General features: G+C 38.1%; 1 protein-coding gene across 8 annotated transcripts in view; it reads right to left on the reverse strand.

Annotated features, from left to right (window-relative positions):
- The window catches only part of TNIP3 (TNFAIP3 interacting protein 3), a 99,799-nt gene that overhangs the window by 13,903 nt on the left and 62,499 nt on the right, over window positions 1–23,397 (reverse strand). For 6 of the 8 annotated variants that reach the window (XM_070504692.1, XM_070504693.1, XM_014866481.3 and 3 more), the window contains 7 exons: window positions 20,002–20,088; window positions 16,704–16,784; window positions 14,879–14,944; window positions 13,351–13,482; window positions 10,948–11,076; window positions 5,779–5,898; window positions 2,802–2,927 (listed from right to left, as the gene is read on the reverse strand). In XM_070504692.1, coding sequence (XP_070360793.1) covers window positions 2,802–2,927; window positions 5,779–5,898; window positions 10,948–11,076; window positions 13,351–13,482; window positions 14,879–14,944; window positions 16,704–16,784; window positions 20,002–20,088 — 741 coding nt within the window. Of the gene's footprint in view, window positions 1–2,801; window positions 2,928–5,778; window positions 5,899–10,947; window positions 11,077–13,350; window positions 13,483–14,878; window positions 14,945–16,703; window positions 16,785–20,001; window positions 20,089–21,086; window positions 21,288–23,397 lie in introns of those variants that run through there. The other 2 variants (XM_070504697.1, XM_070504695.1) reach the window with 1 other exon arrangement.

A 23,397-nucleotide genomic window follows, 5' to 3' on the forward strand; every position in this document is an offset into this window, starting at 1 on the left:
GAATTATTCTCTCCTTCCTTGGTCGTCCCATTCAGCTTTATACATTTACTATGCAACTTTTTACAGTCCAATATGTACTATGTACAGTCAATGCTCATTATTTGCACAAGTTCTAGAAAGTCACCATGAACACTGAAGTAGTGAATCCTGAATCACTGCTCAAAGGGAAATGCAGCATTAGGTTCCTACCAGCTTCTGGTGATTCCATTTTTCATTAATTGATCAATATATAATCTTATTTTATGTGTGTTGCTGTTAAAAACACCTCATTTAATATATATCGTTGATCCTTTAACATTGAACTCACGGCCAACAGCACTATATTCATCCCTGAATGAAGCTTATCTAACACCTCTGTGTAAGGCACATCACAGCCTTTGTGTGCTTAGCAACACGAGACAGGGCTCCAGCACTATCATTGGGGGTCATTTTAAACAATGCAACCATCGACAAAAAGCACAAAAATGCGAAAACTGTGGCACTAAATAGACCATAAAAAGGACACTTTTTACAGCATGAGAGCTGAGACAAGAATAGCAAGGATCATTTTTTTATTCCCTTACAGCCTATAGCAGAATGCCTTGCAGAAAGAAAGCATCAAAATTACCTTACAAGGAACTGAACGTGGCATACTACTTATACAACTAAATGAAACAATCAAAAATGTCCCCTTCCAATAGATGACAATCATTTATGAAATACCTGTGAGACACGACCTGAGCTGGATGGTTTTGTATAGATTTTTTCACTCAAGCCTGAGAACAACTTTGTGGAGTCGTGACGTAGGTATCGTTATCTATATTTATGGTGAGTGTACTGAGAGAGGTGAGGTAACTTGTTTTAGAGACAGAAGTTTTAGAGTTATAAAAAACATTTTAGAGATCATCTAGTCCAACTTTGTCACTTTACAGATAAAGAAAAGGAAGCACAGAAAAGCTGACTAACTCTCTCAAGGTCATCATCGACTGTCAAAGCAGGCACCAACAGGGGACTTTTACCCCTAAATCCCTCCTACTCCTGAGTATCCCTAATTAGTTTTTACTTCGCCACACTGCCAACTTACAAATCATTGGCTTAAAACGTCCTTAGTGATAGAATGAATAAACTCTGGTATGTAGGCAACTAGTACCAGAATAATTTGACCTAAAAATTCCTTTTTGGTCAAATGGTCCATTTGGACCACAGATAATATGCTATTCAAATAAGGTAATGGCAATTCTACTAGACTATGCCATTTAATCTGCTGTTAATACATTTAACATGGATTGTTAAACCATCTACCACATCTTTTTGTGAATTCTGTCATCCTTTTACCAGAGTGAAGGAGACTTTTGAAAAATAAATGTTTGGACTATCATTATTTTAAAGAAAATTTTGATGGTTTTGAGATGTCACCAAGATCTTCCCTTAGTTTATAAGCACAGTTATATCCTAGTGTACTTAGACGATACATTTATTTTGTTGATATCAATCAAAAATTATAGATGACACAGGAATGAAAACTATTTGTGGAACAAAGTCTACAACATAAGTAGATGGTTACGTATTCCTGGTTATGTTAAAAACTTCTATAATGGCAAGGACACTGCCAATCTTAGACACAATTTATCATCAGTTTGAGCTTAATGTAATAGAAAGAATAAAATTAAAATATGGCAGGAAATAAAATAATTTCTGCAGCGATAACAAAATAAATTAAGGCAGCTTTGCATGTAAGACATAAAAATTGAACCAGTAATTTTCTCACCCAGAGTAATCAGAACATTTTCTCACCCACTGTTTTATAAAGTAGGTTGCATGAATTATTTTCAGAAAAGAATTTTATTATATTTTACCACTAATTGATTCTTTCCAATTTCTTAGAAAGGAAATGGTTCTGCCAAATAATTTTTCCATGTAAAATTAGGAATTTCAAGTCAATCCTCGAAAAACATGTCAGAGAAGAAATTAAAGTTAATTCACAATCCACTTTGTATTAGGAAGAAGAAGATGACAAATAGTTTAAAATTTCTTTTAAGACTGAGAATCTTGAAGCTACAGAGCTGTCACAGCATGTGCCACAACAATTTCCTATTTATTGAAAGCTTTGCATGATTTTGTAAATCAAAAATTTTGTGGTTCGTTTTCTTTCCTTAAGCCAAAATTGTGTTAGGTACATTTTTCTCATTAACATCAATATTTATCCATCACGGCAATTTCCCAAGTCTACTTTTAATCTATTCTATTACACTTAATTTTAGTATGCTTACATTTAATATATCCTATTTCAATAAACTGGCTAACATTATCTGGCTTCCTCAAGAGTGCTCCAGGAACATTCAATCTGGGAACCCACTGAACAAAATTCTTGGTTTCACTAGATATATAAATGACATTTAGAAATATGTATGTTTTTAGAAGACAGGAACTTTCCAACACAGCCCTTCAAAGAAAATGACAAGAACTTACAAACAACTTCACTGTACTGGAGTGTTTTGTTTTTAAATTTGAGTGTGAGGTAGTTCAACTCCCATTCCACCAAGATAAATATGAGAAAAAGATCAAAAGAATTGGATTTTATAAAAGACTTTGGAATCCAATTTCTTGTGTAACTACTTAATACACTTAAATTAAAAGAAATCTCCAGTCATTTTCATCTTCTTACAAGATTGTTTAAGAATGATTTCATCCCAAGTGCTAATCTCTCCAAAAAAAGCCAATGTCAATTAACAGAAGCCAAAAAGTCTTGATTTCCTCTTAAATGAGAAAATAAAAATAAAACACACACGTGCTGGCAAAGATTATTTTGTTTTGACTTATACCTGAGAATTCAGCCTGTTCAACTGGGATTGAGAAGTTTGATTAATTTGCTGTAGCTCCTCTTTCTCTTGATTGAGTCTTTCTCTGTCTGATCGTTCCTTTCTGAAGTCTTCTTCATATATTTGTACCTAGGAAATATTAACTTGCTGTTACTGTCAGCGTCCTTTTCTCTTAAGTCATTGAAATGATTTCAGAAGAGGTGCTATGCAGCCTTGTCCAATCTGAGGCATTCCTATCCTCTTTTCATGAATATTTCTTCATGGTGAGATTCCATCCTGATACATATGACTATAATTTTATCTTTCACATTGTTTAGAGTGGCAGTTCTCAACTCTGGCTCCTTGAGCATGTATCAGGGATTCAGAAGTAAAGTAATAAGATGGATATTTTGAAAAAAATTCCCCTCACCCATTATTCTGCTGCATATTCCATTACTATGATAACCCTCACCCTCCCAACCCTGTCCTAGCGTTAAACGTCACTGTACTGTTTGGGAGCTAATTATTCATGCCCAAAACAACGCTTTGACATGTGAATACTGCTTGAAGTTCTAAAACACGGTTCACTGACAACAGATGTTAAGTGAAGCCACTAAATGTTGACATGCAAGGTTTCCAAATATAAATTATAGGTTGAACACAAAATAGAAATGAAAGGCTCATGTATGTGAAAAAGCAAAGCATGATTGTTAAAAGGTATTCACAAGTGTTGCCCTTTATAAGTAATTTTGGGGGTATGTCATAAAAAAAGAAAGAGTAATATTTTAGTGGAATGCCTCTCGAGAGGTACTCCAAAGAAACCAGACAAGTAACCAAACCAAAAAGAAAAACAGATTTAATTATTGTTGATTTGAATTGACATAGTGTTGACTGATGGCTTGGAGACCACTATGTGGAGCTACGCAACCAAATGAAACTTAGGGAACGAAGCAAAGGAATTTCTCTAAAACCATGATTTAAATGACAACTTACTTTGGAAACTCCTAGCTGGTTTTTGTCTATTCACACTAATGCATGTTGTACCATCATCACCCACAGTGCAACAAATTTTAACTAGAGGTTTATCACTTTTAAGTCAATAAAAATAGAAGGAAATGTAACAGGCAAGAGAGGAAGAAATGCAACATTTAATATAGATCTAGATGCAGATATAAATATTGAATTTTAAGGCTTTATCCACCAGAAGCATTGTAAGGGAACTATACCCAGTCAAGCTCACATTTTGTTTGGGGTTTTTTTTTTGGTTGAGAGCTGAGGTTCAATTCCAGACACAGTTAAACTAATGCTCTGTAAACAATTTCCAGAGGCATTTGAACTGGGAGAAGCCTATCTGATCAGAGCTGAACACTTTATCACACACAACAGTGATAGTGATCTCATGACTTTAGTCAGCTGGCCAAGATTCTAGCTCAGTTTCTTCATAAATTTAAATCCTTTAGTGTTTCACATGGTACTTAGTGATGTAATGATTGTGGGTGCCCAACTAGAAATGTGTGTCGTTAAAATGTGTACGCAGAAAGTTAGCAAAAGAGCCACACAAACACTAAGGAGATGGGTTCTGGTAAAAGAATTCCTGTCATTGTCTGTATCAAATATAAACTAAACCATTACCATAAACTCCATGTCTAAGAGTGACTCTCTCACATGTGGTGTGCATTATGTGAGAGCATCGAAGATGATTCAAGTGTCTGAACATAAGCACTGCTTTTTTTGGAGGAATCCTGGCTAGCATCAATGGTACTTTAGGGGTGGAGAATTTGGCAGAGCTTTAACACTCTGACTACTACCCCATTCCCCTAAAGGGTTTATTTTTAAGCTATATATTTGATCCTGAATGTAAGAGAGCAGATCATTCAAATGCAGTTGATAGAAAAAGAAAATCCACCTTTACCATCAAGTGCTCTGACTTTTTTAGATTTACAGATAGGCTATTTCCTATGAAGTAATAACTAAGTAACAACAACAGTATCACAATTGCTCAATTCTTCCATGTATTGCAGCAAGAATCCTTGTCATTGGCACTTGTTCAGAGCAAAACAGCCAATGAAGCATACCCAGGGACATCAGAAAAATAAGACTTCCCAGCCCTGTGTTCTATGACACCCTCATGCCCATTGCTAATGTATTACAGACAATGTGTGCTTCACGGATCAGAATTCCTACATATATCCCGTATTTATCGATATCACCACGAACTGTTCCAGCCCTTTACCTACACTGCTTTATCTAACCTCTCACAAGAAAGGAGATATGATATGCATGGGTGGCCCCTCAGCTAAGTCAGCTCCAGCTGGTTGAACTAAATTTAGACTCAAATAGTTTAGGCAGGGCTCTATCCCCACAGCTCTGTGCGGCTGATACATGCAGAAGCTAAGACAGGGCAGCCTTTATTCTGGCTGTCCACTTGACAACAGTGAGTGAGGTGGAGGGGGTGGGGAGGGCGAAACCATTGCGCATCAGTAAATTGCTAGGTGGTGCCATCCATGAGTTGGGTAGATGAACAGATCTGTCTCTTCAGTGATTATGAGCAACGCAGAGTATTCCCTTTAAAACTGCCCTCATTGTTCAAAAGCCTGGAGGACAGCAGCCACAGAATAACAGCCAGCTTCTACCATTTTCTGAAAAGGTCCAGACTTTGGGTTAATAGTATTTCCAAAATAAATCACGTCTACACGAATCTCTCTAGACCCAGTGTCAAGAGAATCTCACCGAAAGGTTAATTAATATGCCCTTCTTTTAACTGTATGATCTTGGGCAAGCCATGTAACCCATCTGAAACTCAATTCCCTCTTTTATAAAGTGTATGTTGGGCTAACTGATCTATATTCTCCCATCAAGCTTTAAAATTAGATAATTCTAATGAAAATAAATGCAAAAATCTGTGACATATTTTGAACAGCAAAGCTTCCAAAATGTCCAAAGGAGCATGAGCAAAGGGATCTACATTCTCCACACGATCGTGCCACTTTCAACTTCTCACCTGCTGTTTGAGAACTTCCATTTCTGTTCTCATCTCCTCATGGCAGCACTCCATTTCAGACTTTCCCAAACAGTCCTCAGGACATGAAGAACACTTGATATTCAAGGCTTCCTGAAGAGCCTATGTTTAAGATAAGTACACAGTTGATCTAAGAGTTACCACATCCTACGAATTCCCCTATAATTCTTGCAATCATCTCAAATGCACCTGCAAAGTAGAATTTCATTTTTAATGCTACTTTCATGACTGAATAACTTTCTTCTTTCTGATTTTCTAGCATAGATCTATTGTTTTTCCCCAGAATCTCTGTCTTTTCTTCATGATGATGCTTATGCTATTCAACTCTCATTGGCTTTCAAAAAATATTTTGTTTTTTTTTTAAAGATTTTATTTTTTTCCTTTTTCTCCCCAAAGCCCCCCAGTACATTATTGTATATTCTTCACTGTGGGTTCTTCTAGTTGTGGCATGTGGGATGCCGCCTCAGCGTGGTTTGATGAGCAGTGCCATGTCCACGCCCAGGATTCGAACCAACGAAACACGGGGCCGCCTGCAGCGGAGCGCGCAAGCTTAACCACTCGGCCACGGGGCCAGCCCCCTCAAAAAATGTTTTAAAAAATTATTTTATTGAGGTCATATTGGTTTACGACATTGTGTAATTTCAGGTGTATATTATTATATATCAGTTTCTGTACAGATTGCATCTTGCTCACCCCCAAGAGTCTAGTTTTTTGCCATCATCATACATATGTGCCCCTTTACCCCTTTTGCTCTCCCCTGCTCAACTCTCATTGTTATTTCAGAGGGCTCTGACGTCGAGCCCCCTCCACCGAACCAATCATGAAAGGAAAACATATCTTCAGGCTTTCTCTAGATCTTCTGCTTCAATCAAATATACAGTCTATCAATAATGCTCAAACTTTAGGGAGCACCAGAATCACCTGGACAGGGAGCAAACGTGCCCATCTCTGGACACTACCCGCCCCCAGAGACCCTCAATCAGGCGGTCTGGGGATAAGGTCGGAGAGTCTGCCTTCCTCAAACGCTGATGCTGCTAGTCTCAGATGACATTTTGAGTAGTATTTTGCTATATAACCATGTCCCCAGTAGGAGAGGGAAACCCACAGCAATGTGAACCCGACAGATTCACAATCCGCTAGAGCTGCTGCACTGCTGCTCCTCTACCCTCCCTCCTCGCCATCCCGTGCCCGCCCAGCTACAGTCACATTTACTAGCCAGTAAAACATCCATTAACTCAAGACAGGGTGGAAAGAGTACTCTGCTTTCTTGACATCCAGTACAACCTGGTGTTTTCACCTTGAGGTGAGGAGGTGAAAGACATTAAGAGACACTTAGATTCACCGACAAGATTATCATCCTTCTCATTAGCGCATGGTGGTCTTACATATACTATAGTTTGACAGATATAAAAGACATTTCCTCTCTTCAGAAGACCTTGGTTCATGATGAGTTCAATAAAATGGCTGCCAAAAATTGTAATACAACACACCTCATCCTGGTGCGGTCTCAGAGCCCACCCACGGTATGGCTACTTGCTCATTATCGAATGAGTCTTCTATACAAATAGAAAAGGTTCACTTTCAGGGCTCCAAGAACTCATTTCCTTGGTGAGAATTTCTTTAATAGTTTCAATGATGTTTGCTTGATGATACTATTAGTAACTCACATCCCTGCATTACTAAACAATATGTTCATAAAGGTAGGAAAATAAAAGCAAATTTATGGGCTCGAATATGTGTAGACAGACTAGAAATTTCCCAATAGAATATCTTATAGTCTACGGATACTGTCTAGCCTGATGTAAATATCATTTTTCAGGAAGTTGTGTAAGAGAAACAAGAACTTTCTTCCTTCTCCAAGAAGAATTTAAAGAAACAACAAAAGTTGTTTAACAATTTGTTTTGTTAGAATTTGTTGCTAAGCTATATAGTTATAGAAAGTATCGTAATAGTTATAATTTAAAAAAACGTGTTAGTATTAGCCGAGAGAATCTAGGGTGGGGAAGCCAAGCGAGTCAAGACAATTAAATATGCTGCTTCTGTATCCTATACTTATGAATAGACTATTTTTGTGGGTCTTGTCATATTTGAATTTCCTGGTATACTTTTCATGCTATTTAGGCTTCTAGTAATTTTGCAAATGAGTCATAAATGAAAGGTGAGTCTAATAGACGTTTATTCCACCTTGGGGTTTTCCAATTTCCTTGAACAAACACCTGTAACCTATTCTAGAACAGTAATTTACCATCAGCACAGATATGCTAAACAGATCTACCCATCTCACAGTGGTGAGATGTTAGACAAATTACTTTTGCCCATGGGTGGCACTGGCTGACTAGCCTCAGGTAATTTCTCTCACTTTGGTTAGACATCTGGCTTCTCTTCAAGAACTTGATGAAAACAATGCCCTTGGGTATTTCCTTCAAAGCAAATAAGTTGAATTGAGTGCACATAGTTGTGTGAACTTCTGAGAACCATATGTTAATTACTAAACTGACACGCTACAAATTTCTGCCGAGTGAATGGGCCTGCAGACAGTCCACTTGTGCAAGTCGGGTGGGCCCCGATTTCCACGCTGTGATGGTCACTGAGCACAATCAGCTACCCAAATCGACATTTGGAGTAACTTCTATTTATTACAGTGGTAAAAAAGAAAAGAAAAATCTACAGTCTAAAATAGGAAAATAATTTCTTACATTTCATTAGACACAAATACATGAGCTAAATGAGAAATAATTCTTATCCTAGCTCATCACTTTATATCTACGTTTTCTAAGTGACAGTTTAAGGTATAGATGTCTGGGATGAAATCTTTTCTGGCTTGAAGCACCTTTTTATTTTTCCTCACTACTCATAAGTAATGTCTTATGCCGGTTAAAGAGTGAATCTTAGGGCCAGAATTGACTATTGCACACACTATGCACTAGCTAATTTAATTAATTAATTGATTCAGCCATTCATCTGTTCAACAAATATTTAAGAACATACTATGAACAAGGCCCTGTTCTAGGCACTCAGAATGCAGGAGTGAACAAATGAGAAAAACCCAGGGACACATTATGACAGTTGTCTTTGAAAGTCCCTTCCCCCAAATAAATATATATGAAAATTATATTTTTTAACTGCATTCTCTTAAAGATGAATATATTAATATTAATATGAAAATTTGTTGTTGTTGTTGAGGAAGTTTGCCCTGAGCTAACATCTGTGACAGTCTTCCTGTATTTTGTATTTGGGTACCCACCACAGCATGGCTGCTGATGAGGGATGTAAGTCCACACCTGGGAACCAAACACGGGACACCAAGGCAGAGGGCACCAACTTAACCACTAGGTCAGGCCAACCTCAAAAACGTTTTTTCAACATCAAAGTTCATTTTTTTCTTCTGATTTTAAGAGAAATGAAACATATTAATGGGCCACTAAAAGTATTGTGGGCCCTCAACACTGTGCCTACAAATGCCTGACAGAGAAGTTGACCCTGCAAAAAACCTATCCTCATAGAGCTTACAGTCAAGATGGGGAGACAGGAAACAAATAAGATAATAAATATGAGATATTAAACATACATTAGCAATAAATTTCAAAGAAAAATTAAAAAAATACTAGAGGTGGAGTCCTTTATACAAAAATCCTCTTTGGGAAGGTGACTTTTGTATAAAGATCTGAATTTTGCTCAAGTCAGTTTTTCTCATTGAGATTTTATGATTATAATCATAAGGGTTATAAAATTTTTACTAACTTTCAAAAAATTTTTGCTGACTATAAATACAGATACACAAAAATGAAGGGTGCACATGGACATGAGCAAAAAACCAGAGTTCTTGGCTGTTCTAATTTCTACAGGCCTTATATCCTTATGTCTACATTTAAAGAAGTAAATTAGAGGATAAAAGAAAGTTTATCAAACAATATATCAAAAATGGGAGAGATTTCAAATATAATCTCAGTTAACGTTAGTTCCTCTGATTTGTGGAGAATTTCTAGCAGAGAATAAAAGGGAAAATTCATTTGCCCTGAGTTTGTATCTCTGAACGTTGTTTTTCTCTCTGAGAGGATAGAGAAGTAAATTGTTTTCAAAGTCAGTCTCCACTTTCCCATTTTCTCCTGAATAACTTGTCCCACAAACAGGTCAAATACAGCATTGCATTTGTGAAGCACCTTGTCAACTATACACATACATGCTTAACACTTTGGGGATCTTTAAATGACACCTGTGATCACTAGTTAACTACAACATGGCACAGTCCAAAATACAGGCATGGAGCACGTTTTCAAGGCCAGTCAATCACCTACTCTTGTTTTAGAAGCAATTTCTATAACTTTGGTTAAGAAATATCTAGCTATCTAGATATCTCTAGAGATGCCTATCTCAACTCAAGCATAAGCTGCAAGTACTCCTGTGGGCCACATATGACGTGGCTCTTGGAAAGGCAACAGCAAAGGATTTAACTTTCTCCCTGAACAAGCCAGTGATCCCTTCCCCAGAAAATTAAGCTATTCGTCTGTAAAACAACATGTATACACACAGACACTCATGCATCATCCTTCTGCAGCATTTCACAGGTAGGTCCTCTGAATAGTTAAATTGGAGCAAAGGCATTAAACCACTTGGGTTTTCCTAATGGACGTACTCCCCCGCCCCCACCCCGGCCCTCTCTCCCCCCATTAAAGGTGAGTTTTATGCTTGTTCTCAGGAAGGCAGCCCTCTCAGCCTTGGGGTTGGCATTTAGCATGCTTCCATAGAGTATACATCACGCCCAGCTCCATAGTGACGATTTTAAAGAGCAGCCTGTTTCCTCAGGAAACTTCTGCGGTTGACCAAGAGATACGCTACTGTTCGAAAACACCCACTTGCTTTATGTGGTTCTTCGAACTAAAAAAGTGTTCTTACTGTTTTCTATAATTTCTCCTCATGTCTCTTTTCCATGATGATTCTTTGCATGGGCATGGATTCCTGAAGCCTCCTTAGCCAAGTATGGCTGAAAGATGCAGACAGGAGTCATTTATAAAATTATCGAGAAGCTCCTGGGCAAGCCCCCGGGCCCGGGAGCCACACTGCAGCATAGATTTTGTCGTGACTCTCAGTCAGGAATGTGCTCCTCATACAGGGACCTCTCCCCCGATCTCCCAGCCAGACCGGGCCTCATACCTTATTGAGGCGTTTTATTTCACATTCATAATGCTCCTTCTTCTTGTTCGCGAGAGCGTTTTTTTCCTTCAAGAGCTTATTTTCTTTCTTCAATTCGTGTAATTCTTCATTGAGACTCTCCTTTTCCTTCTGAAGTAAAGAGCAAGAAAACAAAAGCAAAATCAATAAAATTCACATGAGATGATATTGTAGGAATACTTCTGAAATACAGTAAGAACAGGACCTGCTGGATTTTCACACAACATTCCATCTGAGCAATATTCTGTGGGTGGAGGATGGGGTTAGGATAGAGGAAACCTTCCTTTTATCCCTACTGCCACTAACTCTTGTGATCCCAGAAGAAGATACCAAAACCCCCAATCTTCTCGTTCAAAGGTCAAATGGGTCATCAGAACAAGCTAGCTCCCATGTACAAGGTGACGGGTAAGTGACTCGGTAAAAGTAACTGAAAGTTGTAAAAAGAAAAAAGTGTCACTGCAACAAAAAATACTAAATATCTTGCACCCCAGTCCTGCATCCTTCTGGAATGGAGAGAGGGAGAAAAGAAGGTAAAACTTCAGGCAAAAAAGACCCTTTGGAGCACTGTTTTGTTGTGATCATTACTTTTAAAAGGCAGAAATCAGCTAGGCCAACTGCCACCAGGCTACCATGTTTCAGATCACCTTCAAGGAATCCAAGGGCAGCCTGGTGACATAGTGGTTAAGTTTGTGTGCTTTGCTTTGTCCGCCCAGGGCTCACGGGTTTGGATCCTGGGTGTGGACCAACCGCTCATCAAGCCATGTTGTGGCAGTGTCTCACATACAAAATAGAGGAAGATTGGTGCAGATGTTACCTCAGGGACAATCTTCCTCAAGCAAAAAGATGAAGATCGGCAATAGATGTTAGCTCAAGGCCAATCTTCCTCACCCTCCACAAAAAAGTGAAAAGAAAAAAGGAATCCAGTGTTTTAAATAATTGAAACAAAGTTAGTTGCTCAGACACTAACAGGCTCTGGATTCAGACAGCATCTGAATATTTATATATTATTATATATATTATTTTACATATTATATATAATATATATTGTATATCCAGTTTTATATTCTGAATAGAAAACTTTTTGTGGAGTGAATTAGATTCTTAATGAGATGGAGATTTTAACCTGGTAAAAGAAATATTCCAGAATTTAGCTAAATCAAAATGAGAAAATAGTTAATGTATATGTTAATGTATGATATTTTAGTAATTAATATTTCCCAATACAATAATGAGATTTAAGAAATCTACTTTTGGGGATTCGTTTCCTTTAAAAGTGAAAACATTTCTATTTTCTTTTATTTAAATAGAGAGCCTATACGCTTAGAAAATGAATCAATCGTTTTCTAATTTAGCATAATTTAAGAGAAAATTACTTCAACTAGAAAATGGTCCCAAGTGCATGAGGGAAAATTGCCACGATTCCTGATCAGGGTGAAAATGGAAAAGGAAAGGGTGGCTGCATGGCACAGAGGGAGGGGGTCAGCCTCGTTTTCCTCTGACTCGCTGTGGCAAAGATGTCCTTAGCAAGATAGGAAAACCCGGACTGACACCGTCTGAGGGTTTTAGACACTGCCTTAAGATTCGTGCCAGTTTTAAAACACAGCCAAAACCTGGCAACATCAGTCATAAGACTTCACTCGAGAATATTCACACTTCTTGTTTTTTCTTAACATACCTAAAAAAATGAGAGACCCTTAAGGTTTTCCTCCCACTTTTTTTTTTTCTGCAATATTCATTAAGTCCAATAACTGAAAGTAAAATCAGGAATCCTCCTTAGGAGAAACTGCCTCCTCAGCGGCCACAGTGCATTTTCCCATGTACCAAGTTATCAATTTTTGCAAGCCATCTGACCTCTACTCCTCAGCTTTCTCATCTTTAAGATGGCTAAAATATTTTCCTCCCAGGTGGGCTGAGAATGTCAAATCAGATGGTGAGGCTGAAGTACTTTATAAAATGTTATACTTTTACGATTACAAAAGCAATAGCTATTTGCAAAGCTCTCTGTAACCTGAAAAGCAGCTATACGAATGCAAGGTATTATCATATTACTATTAACTAATAAAAATAATAATTATGAGTAAAAGCAAAAGAAAAAAAATTAATTTCCTCCTAGGCTGAAATGCCCTGGAAAGACAGCAAAGCTACGGATCAGCTCTCTGCTGGCGGTGCCCGGCAAAGCGTGGCTTGCCTGTTTGTGCAACAAAGGAGGAAGCGAGAGGGCATCTCCTTCCCTTTGACTCCAGAGAAGGGGCCCTTATCTACGGCTTTCGGGCCTTGCGTAACCACTACACCCTCGCACAGTGGTCTCTGCTCGGCAGACTTGATTTTCCTAACAGTAGGTTTTGAGCAGCAACCCCGCCCCCGGCTGGCGCTCGGCCCGCCCACCTCCTCGCGCTGTCGCCGCTCCCGGGCCGCGTCGCGCTGCCCGTCGCTCTCTCTCTGACTCTGCTGCCGCTCCTTCTCGTGTGTGCTGAGGCATCTTTCTGCGGCGACCAGTTTCATTTGCAGCTCTGCGACCTGAGGAAGTCGTTCACAGGCAGTTGCAGGTCCCTCTTCGGAAGCCCACACACCCCGAGATTTATTCCCAGACCATGCCCTTGGGGACAGAAACGCCCCACACCTGGGCGTCCCCAGAGGAGAGGTTCTACTTTCCACCGCCCCTAACAAAGATCAGGATATTTGCATGTAAAAAGGAGCTTCCGCTACCGGATAAATCAAACACCAAACAGCCTCCAGCTCTTTCCTCCCTTCTCTAAACCACACCACTTCCAGGGAGCATAGACTTAGCCCCTAGACTGGGGAGCTTCCAAGCTTGTCATTCTCTTCTCAACCCTCAAGAGGCTCCGTGCCTGATCTGATTCTAGGGGTCGGGGATAGGCAATGTGCCTTACACCAGAGCGGACCTGGCCTTTAACTCATCAGTAACCTGCAGTGCTTGAACTGCTACTAAAGGCCAGATTAGAGGTCACAGTGACAACGTCCAGTGAAAGAAGGCTTGGAGACGGTGCTTCATCAGAAATGAGAATTACACCCATTGTTAACCCCAGGTCTGCACACGTCTGCAAGTCATTCAGGAAGGCAGCTTCGACATTTTCTCTGGGATCATGGTCTTTAAAGTTGGAGACCCCAGAGCTGCCCAGACTGAATATTACAAGGTGGTCTGACCATGGCCTTCTGTAGTAGGAACAGTGTCCTGCACTTTCTAAATTTAATACTTCTGTGTATCAAAATGGGGAAGAAAAGAGCAATACTGCTATATTACTCACTTGTGGTCAGATTTCTTAATGCTGAATTATTTAGGAGAATTTACTTTCTCTTTTCTCTCTTTGAACATGGAATGATTTAAGATTATAAATGGATTTTTACATATTAAAAGATATTTTCTCCAAAAAATTTCTTTCTCATCTGCTTCTTGATATTGGACTTGCTTTAGAGAGAAGCTGGGACACCCGTTTTCTCTCCCACTTTCACTGTTAGCACTGTTGTTTCTTTATCTGTGGGAAATAGCCCTTGCTGTCTAATTAAAGAATTAGAACTAGCCTGGCATAAAACATTGTGAACTTTAAACCATATCTCACCTTGCATGTAACCTTGTGTGTTTATGACACTAGCAACAAGGCCGAGGCCAAGATACTCTGTGAGCTGTGATAAATGTGCATAAAAACTCTAGAAACATCTCTAGAGGCTATTTTTAGTATCTTTCTTTTGCCAAGCTCAAGATGATTCACTGATACCGTTCATTAATCTTCAGCACCAAGAGGCCAATAATGCACTCAGCACCCTCCCCCCCATCATTTTTCAGCGGTTGTCTACCCACAGATCTCCTTTAGCTGAAATCAACGAGAATCTTCACATACTTGGCCCCACCAGATTATTGATTAAAAACAAATACCCAACAGAGAGAAGTTTTTACCTTTCTTTTATATAACTCTTTCATACTTCTAAATTGCTGATCCCATTGCTGGTTAACTTCCAGGAGCTGAAATTATCGAAATTTGGTAAATCAACAAAGGATTCTGTCCATTTGGAAATTTGGCCAAAATGAAGTCACTTTTTGCGGTTGCTGAGATTTTGGAAGCCATGGGTGAAGACAGTATTCCTTCCACCAAGTTCTGGCTGGGCTGAGATGACTTAACTGAACACACTCTCCCCTTTTCATAATTGATTCACGTATGAAAAACTATTAAGTCTTAGGTATATCCTAACTACTCAGATGAAGGGTTTATCAACAACATTTAACTTTGCTTGGTTATTGGAATTTGCATCTTCTTTGTTTAATCCAACCATAATCTGGTAAAAATGTGTAAGTACTGATGATTTTCTATAAGATTTATTAATATACAAAGGGTCTTTTTCCCATCATTTCCATATTTTTCTATGTGCTTACACTGATGATTTCAATGAACTATTTCTTCCAGCTTTAGAAGAGTAGTTTATATTAACAACTTCCAAACTCCATTAACTGATCATCATTTGTTTGCAGTATTGTGCTTTTTAAAGTCAACACATGATTTGTAATGTATACTCAACAAATAGATAATATCACCCTTTTGAAAGTACAGATTTTCAAAGAATAATAGTTTTGTCATAAAACACTGTTTAGAAATAATGTAAGTTGCAACCAATTTGGAAGTTTTTGAACTATGTGCTAAATAGAAGGAAGAAAGAACACTATGACCTGTGTTGTAGTTTTGTCGTAAGGGAAGTCTGCAACTTCCTACATCAAGAGAAATTCCAACACTTTTCAATATGGGACAGACGCTCAGAAGACAGTCAAAATGACTAAAAAATTGCAAGACTTTCTCCTAATTACAAAACAAAATATCTAATCTAGAAAGGCAGTTACTAGGTAAATCTTTTTTTTTTTTTTTCTGCTTTATCTCCCCAAACCCGCCCTGCACATAGCTAGGTAAATCTTATATTGGAAATAGACATGGGTATTTAGTGTAAGACTATATAATATTGTTATATAAAGATAGCAGATCTGTTGGCATTTTAGAGATTAAAATTTCTTTGCTGTGGTAACATTACTCTGCTACAGTAATTTTCCAGAAAGGCACAATACTTTATGCAGTATCAAAGAGGAGTAGAAAGCATCATAGAAGAGAACATGAAGGATGTAATATATAGAATGATTTAGAAGAATTACAAAGTCGATATCATAGTGCTAAAATCCTTACGCTTTTCACCTCTTACTCTGTTAAGAAGAATAAAGAGATTCTAACATTCTTTTGACTCAGAAAAACAAATTCAAAACAACACCCATCACATTCCCAATGATATTTTAGAAACAAACATTTTTTATGATAAAGCTTCTTAACCCCTATGAGGTTGGATGCTTAACTCATGAAGTCATAGCACCTAAGTCCACTGAACTTAAAGTCTTTGACAGTATAAGCTTCAAGGTGTGTCAAGTTGCAAGACATAAAGGGCACAAGTGATAATCTCATATGGTCCAAGTGGAGGAAACATCTAAGTTTTGAGAAAACTGAGATTATAATAATCAGATTTATGACTCTGTCATTTTTCATTCATTTGCACGAACACTGAGAGACTAAGTAAGAGATATATAGGCGAATAAGACAAAAGCATGTACTCTCAAAATAATACAGTCCAGTATCCTAGAGATAAATACTGTGATCCAAGAACAAAAATAAAAGGTACCAGGTGATTCACTCTGTTTTATTCTCAGCATTAATCCATGGCACATGTTGCTTTAACTAATATTTCTAAATTACCTCTTTTCTTTGTTTTTCCAAGCACCTTATCTTTTCCTCAAGAGGATTTGTCAAGTTCTTTCTTCTTGATGATTGAGTCCACTTTAAAAAAAAAAAAAGAGTGAAACAAAATAGTCTAAAAAATAAACAAGAGAAATGCTGCCCTTCACAAACTCCATGTATTTGGTCAACTCTCATGTTGTGATTTATAAAAAATATCTTATTCTAGCAGTAACAATCTTCATGATATAGCCCTTCATAGAGACCTGTTGATGAATATGATTTATATTATATTTTAGACTCCTTTATATGAATTAAGTACCAAAATAATTCTCTAATAAATTATAAATGTATCTATATAATACTTAAGCAAGAAATGAGGATTTCATGAATTTGGATTTCAATCCTTTTCCAAGAAAATGAAAATTCAGAGTATAATGCATATAGAAATTGGGTCAGTTTCATGGACATTTGTTAGGTATTTACATAGTAAACATTTCTTAAAAATCATTTTTGTAGGTGTGCCCATGATCTGAAGAGCAGTCCTGGGGAAAGTCAGAGGACTGATAGAACCATCAAGAAAAAAAAGACTAAGACATACAACTAAAAGGCAGCAAATTGATTCTAAAACTACAATAAATTAGCTACCTCAATGACAATCACACAAATATGTTATAGAGGTGGGCATAGATTATCTGGTATTGTGTAATTAATGTTAACTAGCCCTTTGAATAAAGCCACTAGGTTACAAATTTAGGTTAATGATAAATCATTGGCACAGTGAAAAGGTTAACCAACTTTCTTCTCAGTTTCTTTTTTTTTTTTTTCAGGGGTGGGAGTATTCATTTAAAGAAGCACAAAAGCTCTGGAAACTGCCTGCCATCTGTCGAAATGGACCACCCACAAAGCTCACTTAAGTACTGTTTTCTCTATTTTAACTCAAGAGTCTTGTTACCATCTCATCTCTGAGTCATACAAGTAATACCATGAAGCATTTGAAGAGGTTAGTTCCTGAATCTGCTGTTCAGTTTCAGGCTCAGTAGTTACTGTGGACCATGAAACTGCTTAAAGATATCCACGAACAATTAAGAAATATTTTCAAAAGATGTTGGCCTTTCCCGGAAACGTTTATAGGAAATGCTCTTTTGCAATCAAGTTGGGATTTCAAGGACTTTTTTCATTAGAAATGATTTACAAAACGATTTTTCTATCTTTTCTCTACTTACCTACGTCTCGCTCAATGTTTTAGAGTTTGATGATATTTTACATCTCTATAGATGCCATTCTGGGTTGTCTGAGCTTCTTTCTATTCAGACCCATGTATATTAAGACCACATTTAAAAAAAAGACATTCTTCTGTAGGTCAACAAATTCAGAATGTTTATACTTGTTTCTGACCTCAAGCTGGTTTGGCTAAGTGCTAGAAGTGACATCAAAATCCAGGGAACAGGTATAATTGGGCTCTCCCTTCTTTAAGAAGACTTTCAAGAGACTGGACTCATTCTGGATCAGAAGACTAAGTATTAGGTATCTTTGACCTGGAAAACACTGTGAGCCAATCCTACTTGGTGTGTCCTGAGCTTAGCAAATCAGAGGTGCAGTGAGACTGGATTCTACACCAGTGGTTCTCACCGCAAGAGTGCATCAGAGTCTCCGTGAGAGCTTGCTAAACATAAGGTACTCTGAAACTGAATCAGAATTTCTGAAAAGGGAGCCATAGCAACTCTGTTTTCTTTTTAATAGACTTCATTATTTAGAGCAGTTTTAGTTTCACAGCAAAATTGAGTAGAAGTACAGGGATTTCCCATATACCTGCTGCCCTCACACATGTGTAGCCCTCCGAATTATCAACATTCCCCACCAGCGTGGTACATTTGTTACAAGAGATGAACCCACAGTGACACATCATTATACCCAAGTCCGCAGTTTACATTAGGGTTCACTCCTGGTGGTGTCCATTCTATGGCTCTGGGCAAATGTATAATGACTTGTATCTGTGATTATAGTATCATACAGAATAATTTCACTGCCCTAAAAGCCTCTACACTCCACCTATTTACCCCATCTCTGTTTTTAATGAATTTCACAGGTTATCATGATTCATGCTAAAGTTCAAGATTCTCCCATTGCACACCATGTTTGGGAACATGGATTTGGAGTCCTCAAAAAGTCTTTTTTCTATTTGGGATATGAACGAAAAATCTGTGACCAGCAAACATTTCTATGACCCTGCCTTCTGGGAATCCAGATTAGGAGTAATCAGAGAGTGTGCATTTTTTCCCCATATATAATTTTCTCTGGAAAAATTATGAAATATTTTGACCTTTGATTTTTATTTTATAAATAAGAATTATCGAGAAGTTAGACACTAAATCTGCAAAAGAGAGCATGTGCACATGATAATAGGAATGGATTGTAAGCCATAACTGTATCACCAGGGGCTTCTCTGGAGATTAATCAACATTTTCCCATGGTTCCTATGATTTAGGTGTGTATTAAAATGAAGCAAAATCAATTAAACACAAAGTGTGGGGAGAACTTTTCATTTGTATTTGCTTTCTTTCCAGTTGCTAATGAAGGCATCTGATACTGCAATAAATACAAAGATGTTTAGTCACTGGTCCTACCAAGGACCCAATTATAGAACAATTACTCCCTTAAAATGCAATCTATGTTCAAAATATCTGGGCATTTCTTTCTCAATTACCATAAGACCCAGACCAGCTTCTAAGATATTCAAGTTCTGATACTGCTAAATTAAATACCTAAATGAACAAAAGAGCCTCGTTCAGTTTCCTATTATATCTTGGTTATCTCTAAAAAAAAAAAAAAAAAAAAAAAAAAAACTTGAAAGAAAGCACTTTCATTCATTTATTCATTTAATTAGTAAGTATCTGTTGCAGTAACCAAACAAAGACTATGGTATTAATTGTAAGTATTTTACTATGGATACTTTATTGCTGTAATATATTTATTTCTAACCATACTAATATAATATTCTTTTTAAATTTTACATTGAACCAAATTCCTCTAAAACAAGAGCCCAATATGAAACCCGTAGAATGGGGAAGCTGAAAGGATAGGATTTAGTTTCTCACTTTGTAAAAGAAGAAATGAGGCTCTGAAGTGTCAGAGGAAATGCAGTGGTCACCAGATATTGTTTCTTTGCTGAATAACATTGTTTAAAAATGTAGAGAAGATCTTAGCTAAGGAAAGCAAACCAGCCATTTCTACTCTTACTGATCATCGCATAATTAGCCATTAGAAATGTTGTCGATACTAGACATGGTCAATTAATCCTCTAGAAAAGTGTTCTTACCTCTGCGTGCTCCGTAGAATTTTCTGCTGCACTCATTCTAGTTGGGCCCTGTCCAAAATGTGCCATGGAAGCTGTTTTTCCTGGAGTCTTAAAAAGCAGAAAGAAAAAAGAAAGAAAATGTCTCTGACGGTGTCTTTTACAGTGAGACCAAATATACAAAACTTTAAGAAGACCACACAGACGGTTAAGTCATGATAGAAAATAATAGCAATAGTTTTTCATTAAACGTGAACAGAAGTGACTCTGGGTGTGAATTACACAGAATAAGGTTATAGGCGCAGCAACTGTGATTTTTAACTTTTCTTCTCTTCCAAATAGGGATTTCCCAGGATGTCCCAAGCAGGCAGGCTGTGACTAAGACACAGGCACATAAGCCTTGCTATGGTATGTAAATTGTCCTTCCTTTACTGGCAGTTTCTCCAGCTGGAGGAGGAAGTTACTGCAGAGAGCCTGGGAAAACCAAGTCTTTCCTCAGTAGCCGAACTGCCATAACTTCATTGTACTTCCCAGAGCAATTAGGTAACTGTTGACTTTTTGACAACTCGGTTACTTGCTTCTCTAAAGGCAGGATTTTCTGGCAATGCCTTATAAATGTGAGCTTAGCTGTGTGAAACTGAATGAGTCATACATAATTCTATAAGTGCTACTAATTCTTATGGAACTAAAAGAGAAACAAATCCATTACAAAGAAAATGGGCATTGTTTGCAAAACTAATCTTCTATTTTGGCAGAAAGTTTAAACTTGCTTCTTGAGATTAAGATTGTCTTTTCCATAGGTCAAGTCCAGATTTTTTCCCACAACTCATTGGAAGTTAAATATTTTTTTCCGCACTAACATTTTAGCTTTAATTAGTTGCCTTGTCATTTTACAGCGCCTTGACGTAGTGGAGCACTCGATAGGGAGTGCAGATAAAAGCTAGAAAGACGGATGCTCAGAGCTACACGAACGGGCCAGGATGGAGCAGGAGACCTCTCTCTCTGGACTTGGAGGAGAGAGAGCAAAAGAAAAGGCAGGAATACAAAAAGGAAAGAATGTGCTGCTGAAAGGAGAAAGGAAAGAATTTACAGTTGATCATATAACTTACATTTTTCTTTAAACCTCCCTATGAGATATCCACGTATAAGCAGGATAAATCCTAAAACTCCTGAAATTCCAACTCTTTAAAAGGGAATGAATGGGTGTCCAAGATTTGGCCCTCCCTTTCCTCCTTCGTGTCGTCCACCACTCTCCAACACTCCCTGTGCTCCAGCCGTTACTGAATTCCCTCCCTTTCCTGAAATGAGTCAGGCATGCTTAATACGTGCTGCTCTGTCTGCCTGGAACATTGTCCTCTCTGGGCCTCCCTCCTATCTGGTAACCTGGAACACCTAGCTCATGTCTCTCTTGCACCCTGACTTTATCTGACCTCCTCTAACCAGCCAAGCAAAGCTTATTTAAAACAGCTTATTTACAATAGCCTATTTACATGTCCATGTCTTCACCTCTGTGTCCACAATACCATGGCACAGAGTAGGTGTTCAACACGTTTTGCTGAAGGAACAAGTTGATGAATATCTGCATATCAAGTTTATGGACTTTTTGCTGGTTTGTGTGTGTGTATGCGTGTGCGTGCACGCGTGTTTACTTTCTGCTCATTTCTTGGTCTGTTTTAGGGGTATGCTTGAGTGAAATGGAGTGATGTTTCCTTTAAGGCAATATCCAAAAATACAAGTGGGAATCAAATTGTTCAGAGTTGTACAAGTAAAAGTTATGACTCACATATGATCTGATTTTAGGGGATATAAGCAGAGATTTCCTGGAGACTGACACTTCATTAACACTAAAATCTGCTCATCAGAAAAGAAAAAAAAAGACAATAAGGTAAAAATATAGTTCAAGGTTCCCTTCAGCCTTATCTGTGTATTTGGTAATAGTAACCCAGTGGATGTGGTAACACTGACCTAGAGAAGTGATTTGAAAGAACACTTTCTTGCCGGGAAGTACTGTCCTTGCCACTGTTGTCTTCTGGGTCTCCTCCGTGCAGGGACCCTGACGTGTGCTCAGTGTTGCAGCACGTCATGGTGTGATGGCTTCTATTGAACGGAAATCCTATATCTTTGCATTTTCCATTACAAGTTCTTTGCCTCTTCTGCAATGCAGTTTAACAGCGAACAGATTTTCTGTTAGCTCCAGAGAGCCATGTGTGATTTATGAATAAACAGTAACTCTTCTGAAGAGCCCCACGTTTGCTTTGAGAAAAAAGGAACTTGCACTAGGATAGTCCTAGGAATACAGTGGATATTTTCTGTTACATGTGCCCCCATCGCCTCACTTCCACCCCCTCACATGTGCTGTATACTTTGAGAGTCTGGCTTGTAGTCAAGCATTGTTTCACGAGAAGTCTTACTAGCTGCAATAACTCTCAGAGAAACAGACACTTCACGCCATGATTCCAAGGCGATTTTGAAGAGTCCTCATTTCTCAAGTGACTAAAATCTCATATAGAGCAAAATAACCAGCAAAGAGAAATATGGTGAAGGAAAGGATGAAGGAACTGCCAATCTCTGGTCTGTAACTATCATTCGAGTTGATAGTTCTCAAAATTAGTCCAGGAGGAGAGCATCACATTTCTGTACATACTTGGACGCATTCTTTGGCACGTAAAATAAACATGGCTTTTTCTTTAATTTTCTTTTAGAATGGGGGTTGAAAAACCTCCTTTGCTTCCTGAATCTATTTGTATGAATTTTTAGGTGAATGTACTATCTAGGTCAGAGAGAGGGTATCTAGTTGCTACTGAAAGACTAACTCTAGAATCAGGTCATCTGGATTCCTATCTCAGTTCTGCCGTTCTCTATTTGTGACTCTGGGCATGGTGTTGAAGGCCCCTAAGCCTCAACTTCCACATTTGTAAAATGGGGAGAGTGATAGTGTCCTCTTCCCAGGGTTGCAGTCTGTGATAATACATATAAAGAGCTTAGATATTAGTAATAATATGACCTTAAAGATAGGGCCATCAATCAAATTACTTATGCAACAAATAATATGACACATGAGAACGGTCATCAGTCATTTATGCCTCACTAACTATGTGCTTGGCACCGAGTGGGTTCCAAATGAAACTAAGCAAAAGTTCCTGCCTCCAATGAAATTAATATAGATATACCTATACATACACAAATGTGTGTGCATGTGCCTGCTTGTAAGAATTCAGAGGCGAGAGAGCTCATTCTCAGCTTTAATCGTAATGGGACAAGTTGGAGTTTCTGCTGGGCCTTGAAGGGTGGATAGGATTCTAATAGATGGTGAAAGCTGAGATATATTGCCATGAGGGGAGCACCTAAAAGGGAACAAAGATGGACAAACCTAAGTACAAAGGATTCTAGTAAGCCCAGTGTAACTAGAGTAGGGTCTAT

This window comes from Equus asinus, chromosome 3 (genome assembly GCF_041296235.1).
Source record: "Equus asinus isolate D_3611 breed Donkey chromosome 3, EquAss-T2T_v2, whole genome shotgun sequence".
Classification (NCBI taxonomy): domain Eukaryota; kingdom Metazoa; phylum Chordata; class Mammalia; order Perissodactyla; family Equidae; genus Equus; species Equus asinus.